Source organism: Strongyloides ratti, assembly GCF_001040885.1.
Source record: "Strongyloides ratti genome assembly S_ratti_ED321, chromosome : 2".
Classification (NCBI taxonomy): Eukaryota; Metazoa; Nematoda; class Chromadorea; order Rhabditida; family Strongyloididae; genus Strongyloides; species Strongyloides ratti.
Window position 1 is genome coordinate 14,194,164 of NC_037308.1, and position 22,462 is coordinate 14,216,625.

At 19.2% G+C, this 22,462-nt stretch overlaps 8 protein-coding genes across 8 annotated transcripts; 5 read left to right on the forward strand and 3 right to left on the reverse strand.

The window, feature by feature from the left end:
- Nucleotides 1–3,068: 3,068 nt before the first annotated feature.
- SRAE_2000450400 (Astacin-like metalloendopeptidase) lies at nucleotides 3,069–4,277 on the reverse strand (the record flags this gene model as incomplete). Its single annotated transcript, XM_024643382.1, has 2 exons — nucleotides 3,069–4,175; nucleotides 4,215–4,277. The coding sequence occupies 2 exons, from the start codon at nucleotides 4,275–4,277 to the stop codon at nucleotides 3,069–3,071; spliced, it is 1,170 nt and encodes a 389-aa protein (XP_024509057.1).
- Nucleotides 4,278–4,716: 439 nt separating this feature from the next.
- On the forward strand, nucleotides 4,717–6,002 carry SRAE_2000450500 (Astacin-like metalloendopeptidase; the record flags this gene model as incomplete). The annotated part of the gene is made up of 2 exons (XM_024643383.1): nucleotides 4,717–4,773; nucleotides 4,821–6,002. 2 exons carry the CDS (start codon nucleotides 4,717–4,719, stop codon nucleotides 6,000–6,002), a joined length of 1,239 nt encoding a protein of 412 aa, XP_024509058.1.
- Nucleotides 6,003–6,592: 590 nt separating this feature from the next.
- Nucleotides 6,593–7,873, forward strand: SRAE_2000450600 (Astacin-like metalloendopeptidase; the record flags this gene model as incomplete). Its single annotated transcript, XM_024643384.1, has 2 exons — nucleotides 6,593–6,649; nucleotides 6,701–7,873. 2 exons carry the CDS (start codon nucleotides 6,593–6,595, stop codon nucleotides 7,871–7,873), a joined length of 1,230 nt encoding a protein of 409 aa, XP_024509059.1.
- A 1,130-nt stretch (nucleotides 7,874–9,003) lies between these two features.
- Nucleotides 9,004–10,266, forward strand: SRAE_2000450700 (Astacin-like metalloendopeptidase; the record flags this gene model as incomplete). The annotated part of the gene is made up of 2 exons (XM_024643386.1): nucleotides 9,004–9,051; nucleotides 9,097–10,266. 2 exons carry the CDS (start codon nucleotides 9,004–9,006, stop codon nucleotides 10,264–10,266), a joined length of 1,218 nt encoding a protein of 405 aa, XP_024509060.1.
- Nucleotides 10,267–11,641: 1,375 nt separating this feature from the next.
- On the reverse strand, nucleotides 11,642–12,230 carry SRAE_2000450800 (Nematode fatty acid retinoid binding family-containing protein; the record flags this gene model as incomplete). Its single annotated transcript, XM_024643387.1, has 2 exons — nucleotides 11,642–12,087; nucleotides 12,134–12,230. The coding sequence occupies 2 exons, from the start codon at nucleotides 12,228–12,230 to the stop codon at nucleotides 11,642–11,644; spliced, it is 543 nt and encodes a 180-aa protein (XP_024509061.1).
- A 2,509-nt stretch (nucleotides 12,231–14,739) lies between these two features.
- SRAE_2000450900 (Astacin-like metalloendopeptidase) lies at nucleotides 14,740–15,917 on the reverse strand (the record flags this gene model as incomplete). Its single annotated transcript, XM_024643388.1, has 2 exons — nucleotides 14,740–15,831; nucleotides 15,870–15,917. The coding sequence occupies 2 exons, from the start codon at nucleotides 15,915–15,917 to the stop codon at nucleotides 14,740–14,742; spliced, it is 1,140 nt and encodes a 379-aa protein (XP_024509062.1).
- Nucleotides 15,918–16,882: 965 nt separating this feature from the next.
- Nucleotides 16,883–17,287, forward strand: SRAE_2000451000 (Hypothetical protein; the record flags this gene model as incomplete). The annotated part of the gene is made up of 1 exon (XM_024643389.1): nucleotides 16,883–17,287. One exon carries the CDS (start codon nucleotides 16,883–16,885, stop codon nucleotides 17,285–17,287), a length of 405 nt encoding a protein of 134 aa, XP_024509063.1.
- An 807-nt stretch (nucleotides 17,288–18,094) lies between these two features.
- SRAE_2000451100 (Regulator of nonsense transcripts 1) lies at nucleotides 18,095–20,605 on the forward strand (the record flags this gene model as incomplete). The annotated part of the gene is made up of 1 exon (XM_024643390.1): nucleotides 18,095–20,605. One exon carries the CDS (start codon nucleotides 18,095–18,097, stop codon nucleotides 20,603–20,605), a length of 2,511 nt encoding a protein of 836 aa, XP_024509064.1.
- Between the last annotated feature and the right edge of the window lie 1,857 nt (nucleotides 20,606–22,462).

The following is a 22,462-nucleotide window of genomic DNA, read 5'->3' on the forward strand; positions in this document are numbered from 1 at the left end:
TAATTTTAATATTTTTAATTTCATCAATGAAGTCGGATTTTTTCAAAAAATATTCCCCGCTTTCGCTTCAAACTTTGACTCATCATAACTTCTCAAGTTTTCATTTTGATATAGCCTTGATTATATTTAAATTTCATGATTTTTCAAGGGCTATCAGATGAGCCTAATTTTGTTTTGAAATTCGAAAAAAAGTTGTTTTTTTAGTACTCATGCCGAAAGTTAAGTTTGCGGTATTTGGACCAGTTGTAAATCATAGAAACTATTGAAGTTATTTTTATAAAAACACTTTTTTCTAAGTCAACTTTTAAAGAGAAATCGAATGAAACTAGTCTCATGATAATCTGATAAGTTTCAGCTGAGTTGTTGAAAAGTCGGGAACAATGATAATTTAGAAAAAATTTCCGCCTTTTGCTATAACTCGCTTCAAAATAAAGATATAGACAAACGAATTTCTGGAATCAACCACTATTCAATTTTCATTAAGGGTCTACGTTCAAACCTATTTTATATCTTCAACAGTTGCTAAGATATAAAAAATGATGACAATAAATTGAGCGCGTAAAAATACCCAACAATGTATCTCAAGAACGATAGAAATTTAGAAAATATTTTCAACGTAGACTATAGCTCAAATGTCTTAAGAAGCTTAGCGCATCTAATTTCATGCTTCTAGGAGCTCATTTACTTGAGTTATGAGCTTCGTACTTGAAAATTTTTCAAGATACATTTTACATCATATCTTGAGATTAAGAAGAGATACGAAGACAGGACTAGGTTTAATCGACTTCTCGCAAAAATCTGATCTAGAATAGTTTGTTTAATTTTAATATTTTCAATTATATCACAAAAGTCGGATTTTTTCAAAAAATATTCCCCGCTTTCGCCTTTAACTTTGACTCATCACAACTCCACAAGTTTTACATTTGATATAGCCTTGATTATATTTAAAATTTATCATTTTTCAAGGGCTATCAGATAAGTATAGTTTTATTTTGAAATTCGAAAAAAAGTTGTTTTTTAGTACTCATGCCGAAAGTTAAGTTTGCGGTATTTGGACCAGTTGTAAATCTTAGAAACTATTGAAGTTATTTTTATAGAAACACTTATTTATACAACAACTTTTAAAGAGAAATTGAATGAAACTAGTCTTATAAAAATCTGATAAGTTTAAGCTGAGATATAAAAAAGTTGGAAACAATGAATATTTAGAAAAAATTTCCGCCTTTTGCTATAACTCGCTTCAAAACAAAGTTATAAACAAACGAATTTCTGGAATCAACTACTAATCAGTTTTCATTTAGGGTCTACGTTCAAATTATTTTTATATCTCCAACAGTTGCTAAGATATAAAAAATGATGACAATAAATTGAGCGCGCAAAAATACCAAACAATATATCTCAAGAACGGTTGAATATTAGAAAATATTTTTAACGTAGGCTTTAGCTTAAAAGTTACAAGAAGCCTAGCGCATCAAGTCGCATGCTTCTAGGTGCTCATATACTTGAGTTATGAGTTTCAGACTTAAAACTTTTTCAAGATACATTTTTCATCATATCTTGAGATCAAGAAGAGATACGAAGATAAGACCAGTTTTAATCAACTTCTCGCAAAAATCCGATCTAGAATAGTTGTTTTAATTTTAACATTTTTAATTTCATCAATGAAGTCGGATTTTTTCAAAAAATATTCCCCGCTTTTGCCTCAAACTTTGACTCATCATAACTTCTCAAGTTTTGATTTTGATATAGCCTTGATTATATTTAAAATTCATGATTTTTCAAGGGCTATCAGATGAGCCTAATTTCGTTTTGAAATTCAAAAAAAAGTTGTTTTTTTAGTACTCATGCTGAAGGTCAGACTTGTGATGTTTGGAGCTATTGTGAATATTGGTAAATTTTAATGGTATTTTTACGGAAACAATTTTTTTTAGGCCAACTTTTAAAGAGATATCGAATAAAACTAGTCTCGTGGTAATCTGATAAATTTCAGTTGAGTTATTGAAAAGTCAGGTACAGTGAATATTTAAAAAAAAATTTTAACCTTTTACTATACCTCGTTTCAAACTAAATATAGTTACAAACAAATTTTTGGATCCGACTAGTAATAAGTTTTTTTAGAATATCTGAATTTTAATTATTGTATATCATCATTAGTTTTTAAAATATAAAAATTTTTAACAATGAATTAAGTGCGTAAAAATGTTGGGCAATGTAATTCAAGAACGGTTGAAATTTAGAAAATATTTTTAATTTGGATTATATTCAAAAACTTTTAAAAGACTCAACGCATTTTATTACATGCTTTAAAGTGCTTATTAATGTTATTTTGAGTTTCCTAAATAAAACTTTAAAAGATACATTTTTTATCATATTGGAGTTTAAGAAATATTATAAAGGTGTGATTTGATTTCATAAATTTGTTGTAAAAAATATATTTTTTTTTCTTTCTATAAGCTTCATTTAAAAATATTTAATTTAATAGTTTATACTAATTGATTCTTTAATTTTGATGTATCAATTAGTAAATATTAATTTGATTTACAATGAAATTCTTGGATGGTTTGCTAAACTACAACTCTTATCAAATATCAAATTGAAAAAAAGTCATATATAAATAGGATTAATTTTTATTTTTTTAACATAGAAAACTAATCTATCTTTTTTTTACAATTTTAAAATTAATTTTTTTCATCATATAAATTAAATTTGTTTTCTAAAAATATCTTTCTTTTTTTATCCTTACGTTTATTTGAAAACTATCATTTAAAAATAAACTATAAAATAAATGTGAAAAGTTTAATTTAAATTACAAAAAAAGTATTTTTAATAAGTTTGGAAAAAAAATTACAATTAAATATGTTAAGACTTATCATTTCTTTTAAATAAAAATTAAAAATTTAACTATAATTATATATTACTTATAACTTAATATGGAATTATTTAAAATTATCGTAAAATTATTTATTGAATTTTTTTTTTAATTTTTTAAGCTAACTATTTATGCGTATATGTTATAAAAAATAGATAAAATAATGTAGTTTTTAATATACATATTTATGTTTCAAAAATTAAAAATGTACACTTTTACTTTTTTGTGAAACTTCCCAATATTTTATTTCAATTTTAAAATTATCTTCATAATACGATGCAATAATTATTTTGTTTGTTACTGATTCAATGTATAAAGGTACACTACTAGGACAATAAACAACGCCACCTACTGATAAATCTTTACCATACCTAACCTCAATATGCTCTTTTGGAGTACATTTACGAAAAAAAAACCAAACTTTAAACTGTAATATTAATTTAATTTTTTTAAATGGTCTTGAAAATAAAAGAAAATAACATCTTCTACCTAAGATTAATTTTTTAAGATTTACAAACATATCTGTTTTTAAAACATTTTCATTTGTACAAAACTCAGGATTCTTAATAAACTTTTCACATTTTAAACCGGTGAAAAATGGCAAGCATTTACACCTATTTTGAACTATTGGATCAGGATATCCGTAATTTTGACAATCTAAAGATAATACTTTTGGTTTTAAACAATATTTGAGGTTTAAAAGTTTTGCGTCATTAAAACTAAGATATAATTTATTACCCATAAAAAATTCCATTTTTTTATTTTTAGTTTCAATAACAGGTAATCTATTAGATTTTGAATAATCATATTTACCTAAGTGCATAATTGAATTATAATCATATGGAAGACCATATGAATTTGTTAAATCTTTATACAATTGAATGAATTTTGATTCATATTTAGGCATTATGTTTCTTCTATTAATAGTAACATACATGTCTCTATCGCTTCTATTGGTTTCATAATCCATTCCTAAAGCACGTAATGTTTCTCGTATAATTTTACTAATATCCATGTTTCGAGGTGGAATTGAAATTTTATGAAGTAAACTTTCTCTTTTTCCTAAATATGTTTCAAAATTATCACCGGGTTCATAGCTGAGCATTGCAAATAATTTATTTTTTGTACCTTCAAATATTAAGCATGTTTCTCTTGAAATTCTTGAAACTGCTTTAGAAATTAAGGTATAATTTAATCGGTAATTCACATGATATGTTATTCTTTTTGTATTCCATAAAAATTTAGAATCTTTTAATATTTCCCTTTTTTTTCTTTCACTAAAATAAGTATTATTTCTTTTTAAGTTCTTAATATCTTATAAATTTATCTGGAAGATTAAATTTACCTTAAAATCTTCAAAAGCATTAATATTAACAAATAATAAAAGAATATAAATAAATATTAACATATTAAATTTTATGATAACTTAATAAAATTTGGTATTAAATATATATTACATTTTATTATCGACCTGAAAAAATATTTATTCTATATCTTAAATAAAATTATAACATTATTTATATTTAAATAAAATCATTATTTGTAAAGAATAAAATTTAACCTATTAATTTTTATTTAAACATTTATAATTACTATTTTTTAAAAATTTTTTATATCAGTACATACATTAAACTAAAATATTATTAATTTTTCTTTGATTTACAACTAAATATAATGCAAAAAAATTTTTTTTTTAACTTATAAAATTTATTTACATAAATTAATAAATGTTAAAAATATTTAGGTAATTATAAAAAATATATATATAAAATATAAACGGCTTATAAATGATGCTATTATAAAAAAAATTTCACACTATTTTTAATTTTAAATTTTTTTTTACAAAAATGATTTTTTTTAATATTTTTTTATTTAATATATATATAATATTGACGGTTAGTTCAGTACGTATAAATAGTTTCATTTAAAAAATATTAATAAAAATTTAAAGTTTTCAGTTATGTATTTGGATAAAAAAGATTTAAAAAAATCATATGATAACAACATAGTACTTTCCAAAAGGCAAATAAATAATAAGGAATTTCATAATTTAGAAATTAAAAATGAACTAGTTAGAAGAGATAAAAGACAATTTATTTTAAAACAACATAATTTATACAAAAATAAAATACCAATTGTTCTTGGTAATCATATTTATAGAGAATTGGTAATTAAAGCATTAATGGCTATTCAAGTTGAAACATGTTTACAATTTAGATTAGTTTCTAGTCTTAGAGAAGCAACATCAGGAATCAATTTTTATAATGGTAAAGGTTGCAATGACCAGTTCATGGATACTATTTTTTTTAAGTGGCAAAATATTAGTTTGAATGAAAGATGCCATTCTCCTGGAAGTATTTATCAACAAATTTTTCGTACATTAGGAATGATATTTGAACATCAAAGAAAATGTAGAGATCATTATATTATTTTAATTAAACATAATTGGATGCTATTTAAAGATACTTATTTTCAATTGATTCGCCATAACAAAATGGATGATTTTTCATATCCTTATGATTATGGTTCAGTTATGCAAAATAATTGGAAATTTTTTTCAAATGGAAATGGTAAAACAATGTTACCAACTTCTGAGTTATATACAAAAACAATTGGACAAAATGAGTATCCTTCATTTTTAGATTTTAAAAGATTAAATAATTTTTATTGTTCAACAAAATGTAGAAAAAAAGTAGAATGTAAAAATGGTGGTTATCTTAATCCTAATAATTGTATTAAATGTAAATGTATATATGGTTTTTATGGAAGTTTTTGTGAAAAATTTCAAAGACCGTCACGTATTTGTGTAAGAACACAATTTGAAGCTAAATTTTATGCAGAAACGTTAACAAATAGTGGAATTAAAGAATGTGCTTATCAAATAATAGCTCCTACAGGGAGACATATTGCAATAAGGGTATTGGCAGTTAAAATATATCCAGAATTAGTTACAACTTGTTCTCCTTTTAATACTCTGGAAATAAAATATTGGAGAGATAAAACTGCAACAGGGGTACGTTTATGTGGAGTAACATCAAGTATCAATATTGTAACAAGAGATAATTTTGCATTATTGTATTTTAGAAGCTTAAAAGCTAACAATATGTTCTATTTGCAATATAAAGTTTTATAGATATAAGGAGAATGTTTTTATAATTTATAAAAATTATAAAAATGTTAAATTAAAAAATTTTTTTAAAGTTTAAACTTATAAACTATTTAATAACATTGTTTATTAAAAAAAAAAATAAAATTTGATTTAACATCTAAATTTATTTATGATTTTTTATGAAAAAAAATATTTGAAAACATGACAAAATTTTGTCTTAAATGTTTAAAAAATTGCACTTAAATTGATTTTCATAATATAAAATAAACATGATTTCAATACAATATTTAACATATTATTATCTTATTAAAAATGTAATATATATTTAAAGTAATCAAAACATCTTATAAAATTTAAATTTTTTAGTTGATACAAAAAAATAGAAAGATCAATAATAATTTTTGTTAATTAATTTTTAAAATTTAAAAAAGATGGCTTAATAAATTGATTATATATAATAAAAATTTTTTTTTATTTACATATTCTAATATATATAAATATGTTATAATAAAAACAGATAAAATAAATGTTTAAAATATTAAAAATTCACAAAAAAATGTTGCTATTTTATATAAAATAATTTTAAAATTTTTAAAATATTTTTTTTCTACACAATGGCTGTAATAAATTACTTTATATTTTTAATATGTTTAGTATTAAAAATTATTCCGGTATGTTTAATTTAAGTTATTTTTTAAAAAGATTAATTAAACAATTCTAAGTTTTCAAATAGTCTTGAAAACGATTATAAAACATTTTCTGATAATAATATAGTACTTGCTAAAAGACAATCAAATTATAACAAAGACATAATTTCAAAAACAGTTAATAATTTATCAATAAGAAATAAAAGACAAATAGGATTAAAAGAATTTTATCCATGGAAATTGCCAATACCATATCATATTGAAGCTAATATCGATAAAAGAGTGATATTTGAAGTTATAAAACAGATCAGAATGCAGACATGTTTAACATTCACATATTTTCCTACCCCTGTAAATAAGTTATTAGGTATTAGATATAAATATGCAGAATTTTGTGACAAAAATCCTGGAAGATTAACAAGCATATCTTGGCAAGATATTTATGTTAATGACAAATGCAAAAAAATTGGATATATTTTCCGTGAAACACTTCGTTTACTAGGACTGGTATATGAGCATCAAAGAAAATGTAGAGATAATTATGTTCATATAATACCACAACATTTCAGTCGGTTTTCATCTATCTATTTTTCAGTTCTTACAAATGATGTATTTGGTAACATGCAAACTCCATATGACTATGGCTCAGTTATGCATCCTGATGGAAAATTTTTGGGAAATCTAAATGAAGAAACAATTTTACCAGTTTATCCATTTTATAAAAAAACTATGGGCCAATTATATTATCCTTCTTTTATTGATTTCAAAAGAATAAATAGTTTTTATTGTCTAAAAAAATGCTTGATAAAAATAAAATGTTTCCATGGTGGATATCCAGATCCAAATATTTGTGCTGTTTGTAAATGTGTCACTGGTTTCACTGGAATGTTTTGTGAGAAATTTCAAAGACCAACACGTAAATGTCCAAGTTCTATACTCGAAGCTACGCATAGGCATAACCATTTAATGAATCATGGAATTAAAAATTGTTCATATTTAATCAAAGCTCCAAAAAATAATCATGTTGAAGTTAGAGTTTTATATGCAATTTTTGACCCACCAAAAAGAATTTGTGATCCTTTTAACTCATTAGAAATAAAATTTATGAAAGATAAAACAACTACTGGAGTACGATTATGTGGATTTGTTACAAACTTTACAATTAGATCAATGGATTCTTGTATGATGTTGTATTTTAATAGTAAAAATGCGAACAACAAATTTTTTTTAAAATATACAAAACATTAATATGTTAGGAAATTATTTTTTTAAAACAGTTTTTAAAAATATAGCTTTTTTTTTATTTTAAAAATAAATTTATTGTTTTATATTTTTTTCAAATAAATTTTTGTAAATCTAATAATATTTCTATATTAGTAGAATAATATTCTGTGATAAAATTTCTAAAAATAGATTTATAAAAAATCCAAACAAATATTGAACTTTATCAGATTTCAAAAACATTTTATAATGTAACAGGAAACAAAAATTGACAGTTAATTTTCAGTTTTTAATTTAATTAAACAAATGATTTATCTATCTACTACACCACAAAAAAACTGTTAGAAATTTGATCTAAAAACTGATTTTGATAAAAAGATATTTGAATCCTAATTAATATAGAAATTAAACAAAATCACATTTAATATTTAAAAATATAAAAAAAACAATAGCTATTAAATTAAAATTAATTTTTTTAAAAGTAATAAAGCATTATAAAAAATTCTATTTAAATAAAGAGCTATATATATTTTAATATTATTTAATTTTAGCTTTAATGACAAAGTATTTAATAATGTAAAAATATTTAATATTAATTTAATTAAACAAAATATTTTTTTATATTTATCTTTATAAATAAAAAATTTGTCAATAATAAGTTAAAACAAAGTAAAAAAAATCTTAAAATTATCAGAACGAAAAAAAAAAATAATTGTGTTGTTTATACAAATTGTAATGCAAAAAATATTATTTAGTTAAAAAATTTTAGAATAGTATATAAATTAAAAAAATGAATATTTCATATATTAAATATATCGCAAAATTTATCAGTGTTTGTGTAATCTTTGATTACAATACTGAATCATTCAATTAAAAAACCATTTTTTTTTTCTAAATTAAAAGTATATTTATAGTCATTTAGTACTATGCACTTTTTTTATTAAAAACTATTCAAAATTAATTTAGTTTTAATATTTAAAATAATAATATTTACATCTCATATTTTATGTTTACATAATTGCAAAAAATGTTTTATCATAAATTATCAATCCAAATGATCAAAATATATGGACAATTTAAAAAAGGCATAATATTAAAAAATTATCATTATTGAAAAAAGATATTTTAACAGGTAAATTCTTTTAAATATTCTTGAAATGAAATTTTTTTTATTTATTACATTCTTTATATTTATAGTAAAATCGGTATGTTTTAATTTAATTTTTCTCAAGTAATATTTATATATTTAGTTATCTATAAATAATCAAGAAAATGATAATTTTGAAAGTTTAGTTGATAATACTAAAGTTATTGTAAAAAGAGTGCCAGGAAACATATTAAATGATAGTTCAGAAAAATTTTATAACATAATAAGTAGAAAAAAAAGATATGTAAATGTTTATAGAGTTCGTCCATGGACAAAATTAATACCATATTATGTAGATAAAGGTGTTGATAGAGGATTAGTATTTAACATATTAAAAAATATTGAATTGGAAACATGTTTGCGATTCAAATCTGTTGACAAAAAGTCTAGAAGAAATGTACCACTTATTTATAAATTTATTAAAACATGTAGTTATCCAAAATCAAATAGATTTATACATAATTATGTTGATCCAAAATGTCAAACAGTTGGATATTCTTATAGAGAAACATTACATATGTTAGGATTAGTTTATGAACATCAAAGAAGACATAGAGATAAATATGTATTTATCAATTACAAAGTCATCGATAGAAAATCAAAAAAATATTTTGATAGAGTGGTTGTTAGCGCAATGGATAGAGATGAATATGGTTATGATTATGGTTCAGTTATGCATCCTGATGAACATTTTCTTGCAACAAAAAATGTAATAACTTTATTACCAGCTAATTTTTTGTTTAGAAGAACAATAGGACAGGATGTTTATCCTTCATTTCTTGATTTTAAAAAAATAAATAAATATTATTGCAGTAAAGAATGTAAACAAAAGATAAAATGCCAATTTGGAGGATATCAACATCCTGAAGTGTGCGTTATATGTAAATGTGTATTTGGCCATGTTGGACCATTTTGTGAAAGATTTAATAAACCATCACGAAGATGTCCTACTCCTATAATTGCTGCAACTGGAACTAGAAAAATTTTACATGCCATGGGATATAAAGATTGTGCTTATCTTCTTAAAGCTAGTACAGGAAAACGTATTGGTCTTCAAGTTCATAGTGGACGTATATTTCCATTATCACAACCTTTTTGCTCTCCTGACAATACCTTAGAAATTAAACATTTAGCTGATAAACTTCCTACAGGTGTACGATTTTGTGGAGAATTAGCTAAAACTAATATGATTTCACAAACTAATATAGTATACATTTATTATAAGAGTAGAAACGCTAACAGCAAATTTGTTTTAACATTCAAAGAGTTTTAAAATAAACTTATCAAAATATTTTTCTTAAAAAATTAATTTGTCAATATCATCGGATAAAAATGTCTGATGTATCAGATCATATAAAAGAGAGATAAATCTAACTTATAAATTACATACTTTTGCTTATCTTTATAAAATTGTTTGTAATAAATAAACACTTTATCAAACATAATTTATATTCTCAAGAATCAATCTTATTGAAATCTCAAATGAGACTTTAAATGAATCCCTATCGGGATTACACCAATAGGTATTAAAATTTATAAAAATGTTAGACAAGATTTTTTTTAAAAGTTTGAATTTATTTTAATTACGCATTTATTATATATTAAAATTTTATTACATAATAAAAAATTTATAATAATAATTTTGTATTAAATTTAAAGAAAAAAATAAGTTATAATAAAAAAAATTCTTGAAGTTTAAAAGATTTATCATTTTATTTTTTTTTAATAAATTAAATCAAAAAAATTTTTATAATAATTAAAAAGGTTAACAACTAAAACATTTAGAAAAAAAATTTATTAAACCAAAGAAGCAAAGATTAATTAAAAAAAACTATATATAAAAATAAAATATAAATGTTTTGTAATTAAAAAGTAATATAAATTAAAACTGAATTAAGAAAAGTACATTTATTTTATCATTACTTTTTAATGATTACAGTAAATAAAAAAATGCCAATTAATGATATTTAATTAATTTAAAAAGAAAAAAATCATGAAAAAAAATAATTAATTAAAATATTTAGCTAGACATTTCCTTATAAAAAGCTACACAAATAATTAATTTTATCAATTTTTTTTTTAACAATATTATTACTTATTAAGTCTAGTATGAGAATCACTTAAATTTTGTTAATAAATTAGTATGCTATTTATCTAAAATTCAATGTATAAAAAAAGTTTATATAATAATTTTATTTAATAAAAAGTACACATAAATTATGCAATACTTTTTGTTAATATTTTTGCATATTATTTTTTTATTATTATAAAATAGCACATTATGTAAAAATAAAATTTGAAACATTTTAAAAATTAATAAATAAAAGTAAAACTTTTATATTAACCAGTCTTTTTAAATGAAAAAAATTTTTGTTACTTTTTAAATAAAAAATTATTAATATTAAAAATTGTTTTATCATTAAAAAATGATAAAAAAAGTTATTTATAAATATTGTTTATTAAAAATACAACATTTATTAAAATACATTTAAATTGTGATTATTATATTTATTGAATATACTTTTATAAAAAATAAAATAATGATAATTTTATATTTAAATAAATTTATATTATTCTATTTTTTTTTTTTAAAAAAAAATTATATATTAACAACTAAAGAAAAATTAATATAATTTATAGTAAAAATATTAATCAGACAATTGTATAAACTTAATAATTAAATTTTTAAACTTTAAATTATTTATCAATTTATCAATATTAGGGTAAAGTAAATAAAGTTGTCTTTTTGCTTCCCTATTGAGATCATTATATTTTAAATAAAATTTTAGTAAAAAATTTTTTACATCATCAAAGTTTGGGTTAGCAGGAACAGAAATTAACAAATTTGATGATGTTTTTAATAAAAAATCAAACAGATCTTTATTTTCTGGTAATAATGAAACTTGTTTTTCTATAAATTTCATAAAAATGCATTCTACATGTTCTCCAAATGAGTATGATTTTGATTTTATAAATTTCAATATTTCAATATCAGTTGATGGATAAATTTGCTCAGAAGTAGCATCATTTAAAATTTTTTTTTCATTTTCAGGTAAATTACTAAAAAAATGTATCTCTCGTTCAATAAGAAAACCTTAAATAAATAATTAAGGAAAAAAATTTTTATTGATAAAACATACTATTAATTAATGTAATATGTTTCATTAAAAAATTAAGTTCATATCCATTAACATTTGTATTTACTTTTACTAGATTTAAAAATTCAATAAGAAGCATTATAAATATGAAAAATCTTAACAAATATCCGTATATTTTTTTATAGTAATTATATAGGTTAAAGAAAAATACGTTTTATATAAAATTTATTTTAAAATATATAATAATAAATGTTTTTTTTTTACTATATTGAATAAAAATATAAAATAAATAAATTCATACCAAACAGTACATAACAATGAAACAGTATTCACATATAGAAATAATTATATTTCTATAGACTGTTTGCTAAACTAAAGATTATAACGTTGACTAATTTAATATATTTATTTAATTAATAAATAGTCAGTTTCTCTTATCCTATATACTAAATTAAAAATATTTTATATATATTAAATATTACACAACAGCTGCTATTTATAAATAAATTTTAAACAGGTAAAAATACTAGATAATTTATTGTTAATTTTAGATGAAATTATAACTTTAAAACAAAATAATTATTGTCGCTCATTTAGCAAATGAAAAGTTTATAGCGTAATTTTATAATAATATATATATTTGGGTCGACGTCTAGCAAATAAATTTTTTTTTTTTAGTATATATAGATACAATTTTAATTATCAGTGTAAAATTTTTAAGGAATTTTTATTTGTATACATTTTTTAACTTGTATTTTATTTAATTTTTCTTGTGCTTTCAACATTAAAATGTTAATATATTATCTATTAATAATAATAATTTACTCTTTAATAAGGTATTAATAAAAAAACAACTAACATTTTCATTAATAAGAAAGATAATATATGTAATGAAGCTATTGAAATTAAACAATACAAAATTAAAATATATTTATTTAAAATGTTAATTACATAAATAATAATTTTTTTTTATTTTTAATAAATAGAAACATTAATATTCACTAATTTGAAAAAAAAAAATATTAATTTATGTTAAAGCATAATATTATCTTAACTACAATTTATAATAATATAAAATGTATAAAAGTTTTTATATCAAATTATTTGTATATAAAAATTATTTAACACATAATTTTATTTACAAGATCAAGAGCTGAAAATTATTTCAAATTAATATTTTTTTTTTATTAAAATGTCAAATTCTAAAAGATAACAAATAATTTATACAAAAATCTTATATATTAAAATAAAGACAATATATATTTTTAATAACTAAATTTTATGTTTTGATTACCAAATTTAGTTTATCTTTAGTAAAAAAAAAACTTTAAATAAATCTTTTTATTATTTTTGTATATGATGTGAATATTTATATTATATAAAATAAAAAAAACCAATAAAAATTATTTTATTTATCTAAATTATTTAAACTTTATTATGTTCTACAAAAAAAAAATAAATTACATTTGTTATATAAAAATTTTGATAATAAAAAAAAAGTAGAAATTACATAAAAAATATAGTTAAATTAAACTTTTGAATATAAAGTATTTTAAAATTTATAATTTAATTTGTCATAATTGTTAATTTAAATTTTTCTTAAGTTTAATAATTATTTACAACAGTTGTAAAATATGGTAGTTAATGTATTTAAATTAAGAAATTCAAACTATAATATGAATTTCAGGAAATGATTTAAAAAAAATTATAAGGTTTATTCTTTTAATTTAAAAAAATTATATCAAAAAAAAAATATTTTTTATAAATTTATTACATTTTCTTTATTATGTAAATAAAATTAAAGAAGGAGAAAAAGTTCATATTTATATATTACAGGTGCAACAACACCTGATCGATTATAAAACGTAAAATTCAATGTCTAAGAATAAAATAATATTGAAAATTTAAAAATAATATTATACTTCTAAAAAACAATTAAGTTAATACAATTATTGAATTTCATTTATGTATAAAAATGAAACTATTTTAAGTATGTTAATACATAAATTTAAATGAAAAGTAATAATATGAGGAAAAAAAATTTTTTAACAGAAATTATTATATCTTGGTACTAAGCAACTTAAAATTTTTCAATTTGCAAATAAAAAAGATTTATAAATAGTAAATATTTAATGATTATAATAAATTATGTATTTTTATGTTTGATAATATATAATATCTAATGTAACTTATCTATCTATATAATATAATGTTTATTATGATATTCATATATAAAACATTTGTATTCAATCAAATTTAATAATACATAGTACAATTGCATAATTATATAATGTAATTAAAAAGTAAACATTTTTGGTTAGTGTACTAAAATACAGTAAAGAAACTATAACTAAATAATAATTAAATTAAATACTAATATTTTTCTTTTGAAGAAATAAATATTAAAAGTACACGTAAAAAATAATTCAAAATTATATTTATATTATCAATATTATTTCTGATGTACTTTAAAGTAAATATAAAACATTAAAAAAAATTATCTATTAATTAGAAACGGTTTGAAAATAGTGAGATAAAATGGTATTTCTTTAGAATATATACACATCAACTTAAAGATAAAATAAATTTAAAGAATTATTTAACAATATGTATCATTTTATTTAAAAAATTATATAAAAAAAAATACATTAATTTTTTACTTGAATATAAGATATTACCACATTATATATCTTTAAAACATCATTAATATTAATCAATACAATATTATCTTCTGATACTAATTTTGTATTTTTTATTTTTTCACAAAAAATTTTACCTGATTTTGATTTATCTTTAGTATGAACAATTTCAATGCCATTTCCATTATAACATAAAGAATATTTTAATTTAGATTCAATTGATATATTTATTAATATTTTGTGTTTTTCTTTAGCTTCAATTTTGTAAAAACAATTATTTATATTAGATACTTTAATGGTTCTCACTTTATCCATTGCTTTCAATATTCCATACCCACATTTTTTATCTTTTGATTGTACAAATTTATCACATAATTTTCCATAAAAAAATTTTGTACATTTACAATTATTACAATTATTTGGATCTGTATATGCGCCATTAAAACAATTAAGTTTTATTGAGCATCTATTATAACAATAACGATTATTAATAAATTTTATATCATTAAATATATCGTTAAACATATAACTTTGATAATTATATATATTTTTCATTTTTATATCAATATATCTAATTAATTTATTTATTTCATTTTTTTCATTTAAATTAACATTTCTTATCAAATTATTATTAAATTTTATACCAAAAGTTAAACCAGACCAAAATTTTGTTCTTTCTATATATGGTAAAAATTCTTTATTATTCAATGATACTTGATTTTGAATATATTTATATAAATTATTTTTATTATTTTGTTGTTGAATACCAAGATCAAAAAGTACTAATTTTTTAATTCTATTAATATTTTCACAATTTAAATCGACAAAAAATGTATGTATACTTGTGGCATAATTCATTCCAAGTCTCAATGAACAATTGGTACCTCTGACAAATTTTAATCCATTTCCAGATAATTTTGATACTTTGTAAAAATTTAAACATGTTTCTTTACTAATTAAATTTAATGCCATTTGAATTATATTTTCATTTACACCATTAACAGTATAAATGATTGGAACTTTTTTTAACATCATATGTCGACCAAAAACAATTGATCTTTTTTTTATATTTTTTTCTAAAATATCAAAAGTATAAGATAACTAAAATATATTTATACAATTTTAATTAATATACTTACAATCAAATTTAATGTAGTAAAATACAACAGAAACAAAAAAATTTTCATAATTTTTAAATTATAATTAAAGATAAATTATGCTATTATTTTATACTTTTTTTAATTTTATATAAAATTTGTCCTTTATATGTATTTTTTATAAATATTAATTTTTATATCTTTTAATGAATGAATATTTATATAAAATGAAAATCTTTTATCTCATTAAAATTAAAACTTTTATAATTATGTAATAGAGTAAAAAATTATACCAACATATATATATATTCTTATTTGAAATATGTATATTAAATATTGTAATACAAGCATAAATTTGATTTATGAATGATCAAATAAATATTTAAACCAATTTTAAAATAGTAGAATTAATTTTTTATTTAAGAAATTAAAGCATTTAAAAATTAAATAATTTAATATTATATTTAGAATTTTAATTTAAAATTAAACAAAAAATTTTTTTTTGTTACTTGTAAATATAAATATTTTAATTTTTTAAATAACTTCCTACACAAACTATATTTAATTTAATATAACTTTTTTAGTAAAATAATTATATAAAAAATAAAATGATATATTTAGAATTATCAGTCATATGATAAATTTATTTACAATTTAAAAAATTTCTCTAAATTATTTTTTGTATTTCAAATTTATCATTCAAATATTATATACTGAATAGAAATTTGTATTTATTTAGATATAAAAAAAATAATAAAAATATTTCGTAACATTTATTTTGGTAGGAAAATATAAAAAAAAAATTATTTTAACTATATTAGTAATATTTACAGTTACATAAGTCAATACAGTGACAAATTCTTAAATAAAAAATTATATATATAGTAAGAATATACTGATAGAAATTTGATTTTCATATTTTATCAATTAAAATGAAAAATTTATTAAATTATATTATTTTGCTAAATACAATTTTAATATCTTATTTGTATGGTAAAAAATGTATAGATTTAGCTAATGAAGGATTCTGTACTAGAAGTATGTATAGAAGCTTTATGTGTAAAGGTTGTACTAAAGAATGTAATTCAATGGGAGGTTATAGTTCTTGCTACGTACCTAAAAAAACTTCAAGTTGCAGAGATGTAGGAAAAAATTGTGCATCATTTGCACCCCTTTGTACACATTATCTATACAGAGTTAGTTTAGCAAAAATATGTTCTTCTACATGTAATACTTGTAATGGAAAACCAGCAACAATTCCTCCACCAACTACAACTACAACAAGAAGATCAGCAACAAGCAAACCGTCAACAACTTTAGAAACGTCATCGATATCAACTACTGGTGGAAGTTCAACTACAGATGCAAGTTCAACTACTGGTGCAAGTTCAACTACTGGTGCAAGTTCAACTACTGATGCAAGTTCAACTACTGCAACATCTACAACAGCAATACCTTAAAAATTAAAATAATATAATTTTATAAAAAAACAATTAAAATTTTCTTACAGATTAAAGAAATTACATTATAGTTATTTATTAACTTATTATTTTTTATCTACTATCTTTTATTTTGTTATCAAATAAAAGAAAAAATTTATTTTATAATATAATAAATATTTTTCATATCATTAAATTTTTTTTAATAATAAAATCTTATTTAAAAATATTAAACAAACATTCTTCCAACAAATATCATTATAAATATAAAAGATACAAAAATTTTTATGACAAATCAAAAAAAAAAAACATAATTTTATTCTATCTTTCATAGTATAAAAGTAATTTTATTAATTCATCAAAAAAATAATCAATATATTTAAAAATATTTTTGGTACAGTAGTAAAAAATAATTTATGTTAATAATATTAATTCAATAAAAAATTATTTTAAATTTGAAAAAAAAATTTTTCTCATACAATTTCTAGTTATATATATTTCAGATATCAAAATATTTCCTTTAATTTTTAAATACCAAACAAAATTAATTATATTTTTAAAAATATAAAATTTTTCTTGAAATTTTGTTTATTTATGACTATAAATATTTTTATATTATTTTATAATAATTTTGATATAAATTTATTGATTTTAACTACTGTTAACTTTTTTGTAATATATTTGAATTTCATATCATAATACTTGTATTAATTAAATTTTTTCTGTTTTTTTTTGTACTTTTTAAAATTAATATATATATATATATATAATATTTTTTAACATAATTTAAAATTAATTTTATAGATTGGATTAAATATAACTATAAAAATGATTATATCAAATGACAAAATTACTAATAATAAAAAAAGAAGACAAACTAGTATTATTTTTGGTGGAGAAAAAATTAGAAAAATTAATTTAAATAATTCTTTTGAAAGTGAATCACAAAAGTTTATATGTAAAGAACCATCAATTAATTTAAAAAATGATATTAAAAATATTTCTAGTACCATACAACTAGACTCTGATGATTTGCCTTCATATTCTTTAGAAATTAACAAAGAGATGGATGGGATAAAAAATTGTGAAGATGATTTTTTAAATTCTATTGAAAAAGAAAATATTGATAATTTAAAAATTAAAAACAATTTTACAGAAAATCAAGAATTATTAATATATCCCGGTTTAAGAATGCTTAAAGAAATTAGTTTTACTGTAGAAAATATATTTAAACCTTTGAAAGAAATAGAAAAAACATTAGATATGAAAGAAAGATTTGCTCGTCAGGCATTTTATAGTTTAAGTTGTGAAGATAAATTTGAAAATACTAATGATTTAGCTCAACAACAATTTCAAATATTACGTAATTTTGTTGAAATAATTAATGAAACATATGATATGAATTCTTATACTGTAATAGATTTCAAAGAGTTATATCAACATAGTAGTGTTGATATTATTTTTAATGTAGTTATTAATTTAGGAAAATTTATTAAAACAATAGATTTAAAAACTTCACATTTTTGTCCTGGAGAACGGTGTACATTAACATTTAAATATATGAATTCAAAAGAAGAAAAAAATATTGAAACTGAAAAAATTGGTTATATTGCTATATGTTATTTTGAGGATGATAACAAAGAAGTTGATAAAATTTCAATAGATATAAATTTTTCCTCTGAAATTTGGTCAATTTTTACAACAAGTGAAGAATTGTTATCCTTACATGAAAATGCAACTTCAGTAGAATTTTCTTTGAGTAGCACAGATAAACTTAATTATAATAATCCACAAGAATTAAAAAATTTATTAGATAAAGCATTCAAAACATCAACAGGAAAAATTATTTCTAAAATGCTTCTAAATAATCCACAAGAATTAAATGAAGAAAAGTCATATTTGATAGATAAAAATTTAGAAATTAAATCAGTAACACAGATAAATGAAAAACAAAAGGAAGTTATAAAAATTTCATTAACTGAAACACCAGTTATTTTTGTAAAATCTCCACCAGGTACTGGAAAAACATTTATTGCTGCTACTATTGTTGATAATGATTTTACCAAACATACATATTTTATTGCTGAATCAAATCAAGCATGTAATTCTTTTGCAAATATGGTTAAAAGTTTAAATTCTACAAAATTGAAACCTCTTAGATTATTGTCAAAGAATGCTGAAATAAAAAAAAATAAAGATATTTATTATGAGGAGGAACATGTCATAAATGAAATAATGTCAAATATTAAAGATAAATTATCTTTTAAAGATAAAGAAATAGTTAATAATTATAATCAATTAAAAGATAAATGGAAAAATATTAAATGGAGAAGTACACAAAATCATCAATCTCTTAAAAATCATTTTGATGAAATGATGAAGATATCCAAAAAATATGAAAGAATATTTTTTAAAATATATAAATGTAATCTTATTATAATGACAGCTGATTATGCTAAAAAAATATTTCAATCAAGAAGTTATAGTAAATTTAAACCACATCGAATTATTATTGATGAAGCAAGTCAAATGTCATTAATAAAATATTTAGAACTTTTTACAATCTATCCAAATATTCAATATATTTTTTTTGGAGATGAAAAACAATTACCACCATATATTCCATATAGTCATGATTCTGATCCAAAATTAAGTAAATCTATACTTGCTAAATCAATAATGAATATTGCTTTGAAAACAAATTATTCCATGAATCTTGAACTTGACTGTTCTTATAGAATGCATCCTATTATTTTAAAAATTATTTCTAAATTTTTTTATAATAATAAATTAACATGTGGAATAGATGAAACCAAAAGAAATCTAATAACAAAAAATTTTCCAAATCTTAAGAATCCTATTTTATTTATAAATATTTTAGGAACATTTTCTGAAATTGGTAATAATCATTCATTAATAAATGATGGTGAAGCAAAAGTTGTTAAACAATTACTTACTTTTTTAAAGACTAAAAATATTTCATATAAAGATATAACAATTATTAGTATGTATAAAAGTCAAGTAGATAATATAATTGAAAAACTTGATAAAGATTATACTCCACAAATTTGTACTATAGATTCATCACAAGGAAGTGAAAATGAAATAATAATTGTATGTACAACTAAAGCTGATACTTCAAAAAATACATATGCATCATCTTTTTTAAAAGATGAAAATCGTATTAATGTAGCTTTTTCAAGAGCAAAATCTGGTTTATTTATTTTAGGAGATCGGTTCTGTTTATCTGAACCTTCAATTTGGAATGATATTATTAGATATCTAAGTAAAACAAAACAATTTTGTCATTCCGAAAATATGAATTTATTTTTTTCATGATTAATTTATTTCTTATTATTAATTATTAAATTTTTTTTAAATTTTTTTTTACTGTATTTTAATGTATAAGTTTAATTTTATTTTTTCTATGAAGAAAAATATTTTATTTATTATAATTAACAATTTAATTACATAGTATTTTGATTAGTTATTTATTGTCTTCTGTCTTTTTAATGGTGAATCTGATGTAGCTAACCAATAAAACTTTTCATCATCTTACCAATTCATTTTTTCCACATCATATATATGTTTTCATATAAAAATATATATTTTATATAAATTATTAGAAATAAAATAATTTATAATTAGGAGTTCTATGATTTGTTATTTTGATAATAATTAATTATCTTTCTTATTTTTTCTTCTTATATACTAAACAAGTGTCCAACTCATTTTAAAATGTCCCCTTTATTGCATTAAAAATATAGTAAATTTTTAATAAGAAATTTACTATTAATGATTACTTAGATAAGAATAAAATACTAGATTAATATAAAAACAATTATACTAAAATATTGTATGGTATAAAAAAAAATTTAAATAAATGTTAATTTAGACTTTATTTACACTTACCTATTTATAATACGGTTATTATCTATTAATGAGATAATTTACATAAATTGATTCTCATTTTATAGATATTTATATCCTTAAAAGTTATCATTAATTAAAGGCAAACAGTTTATTACATAAAAAATTTGCAAAAAAAAACTTTGTAATAAAAATTGTAAAATTATAAATTACTTAATGTTCTGATAACCTTAATAACTTTAATAATTTCTTTTTTATTTCTTTTAATATTTTATTATACTACTTAACATATTCTATTCAGATATGATTTATTTTTATTCCTCTAGAAATCATGATTATATTAAAAACTTCTTATTTGAAAAGGTTAATGCTATATTTTACAAAAAAAAAAGGAAGTTAGACAGAATAAAAGAAGCATGAATAAAAAAAAAATAACTCTATTTTGTTAAACTTTGACAAAAAGAAAGATAAATAACTTTTATATTAAAAAAAATTTGTATTAATATTATTTCCATTTTAAAAGAAAATACAGTATCTAGATTATATTATGACATTTACTAATATTAAGTTTAATTCAAAATTTCTTTTTTTTTATTGTTATTTATATTTTAATATTTATTTTTAGTAAAATGAAATAATTATATTTAGATGAATAATAAATTTGTTATTTAAATATTTATCAATTAGAAATATATATATATATATTCATTGTTATTATAATTTCAAAAATATTTTATAAACTTTTATAATATTTTGTATATAAATTTTGTTGTTTAAATTTTGTTTGTAATAAAACAAATTTATTTTAAACCAAAAAATAAATAAAATGTAAATTTTTTTTTACAAATAATTATAAAGAAAATATAAAACATTTTTAAATGTTATAAAAAGAATATGGTAACATTATTCAATTAATTTTATATATGTTTTTTAAAGGAGTAAAAAAATTTACTTATTTTTTTGTGTACTTTTTAACATTTCACTTATATAAAAAATTTTAGTTATATACATTAAAATAAATAATATTAAAATTTTTTTATCTGTATTTATGAGGTAAGTCAACAATGTCAAGAAAATTTTTATCACATGAAAAATGAATAAAATATTAAATAATTCTTAAAAGTTATTTTTATTATTTTTCATTTAAATGATTGTTAATTAATTCAAATGTAAAATGTGTACTATATGTACTTATAATAATATAGTTTGGTTGACAAATATAACTGATTTTAATTTTTTATGTTCATAAAACATTCTTGTTATTTATTTTTATTTTAAAATATTTTTTATTTTATAATTTAAACAACATAAATTTAAATATTGGTA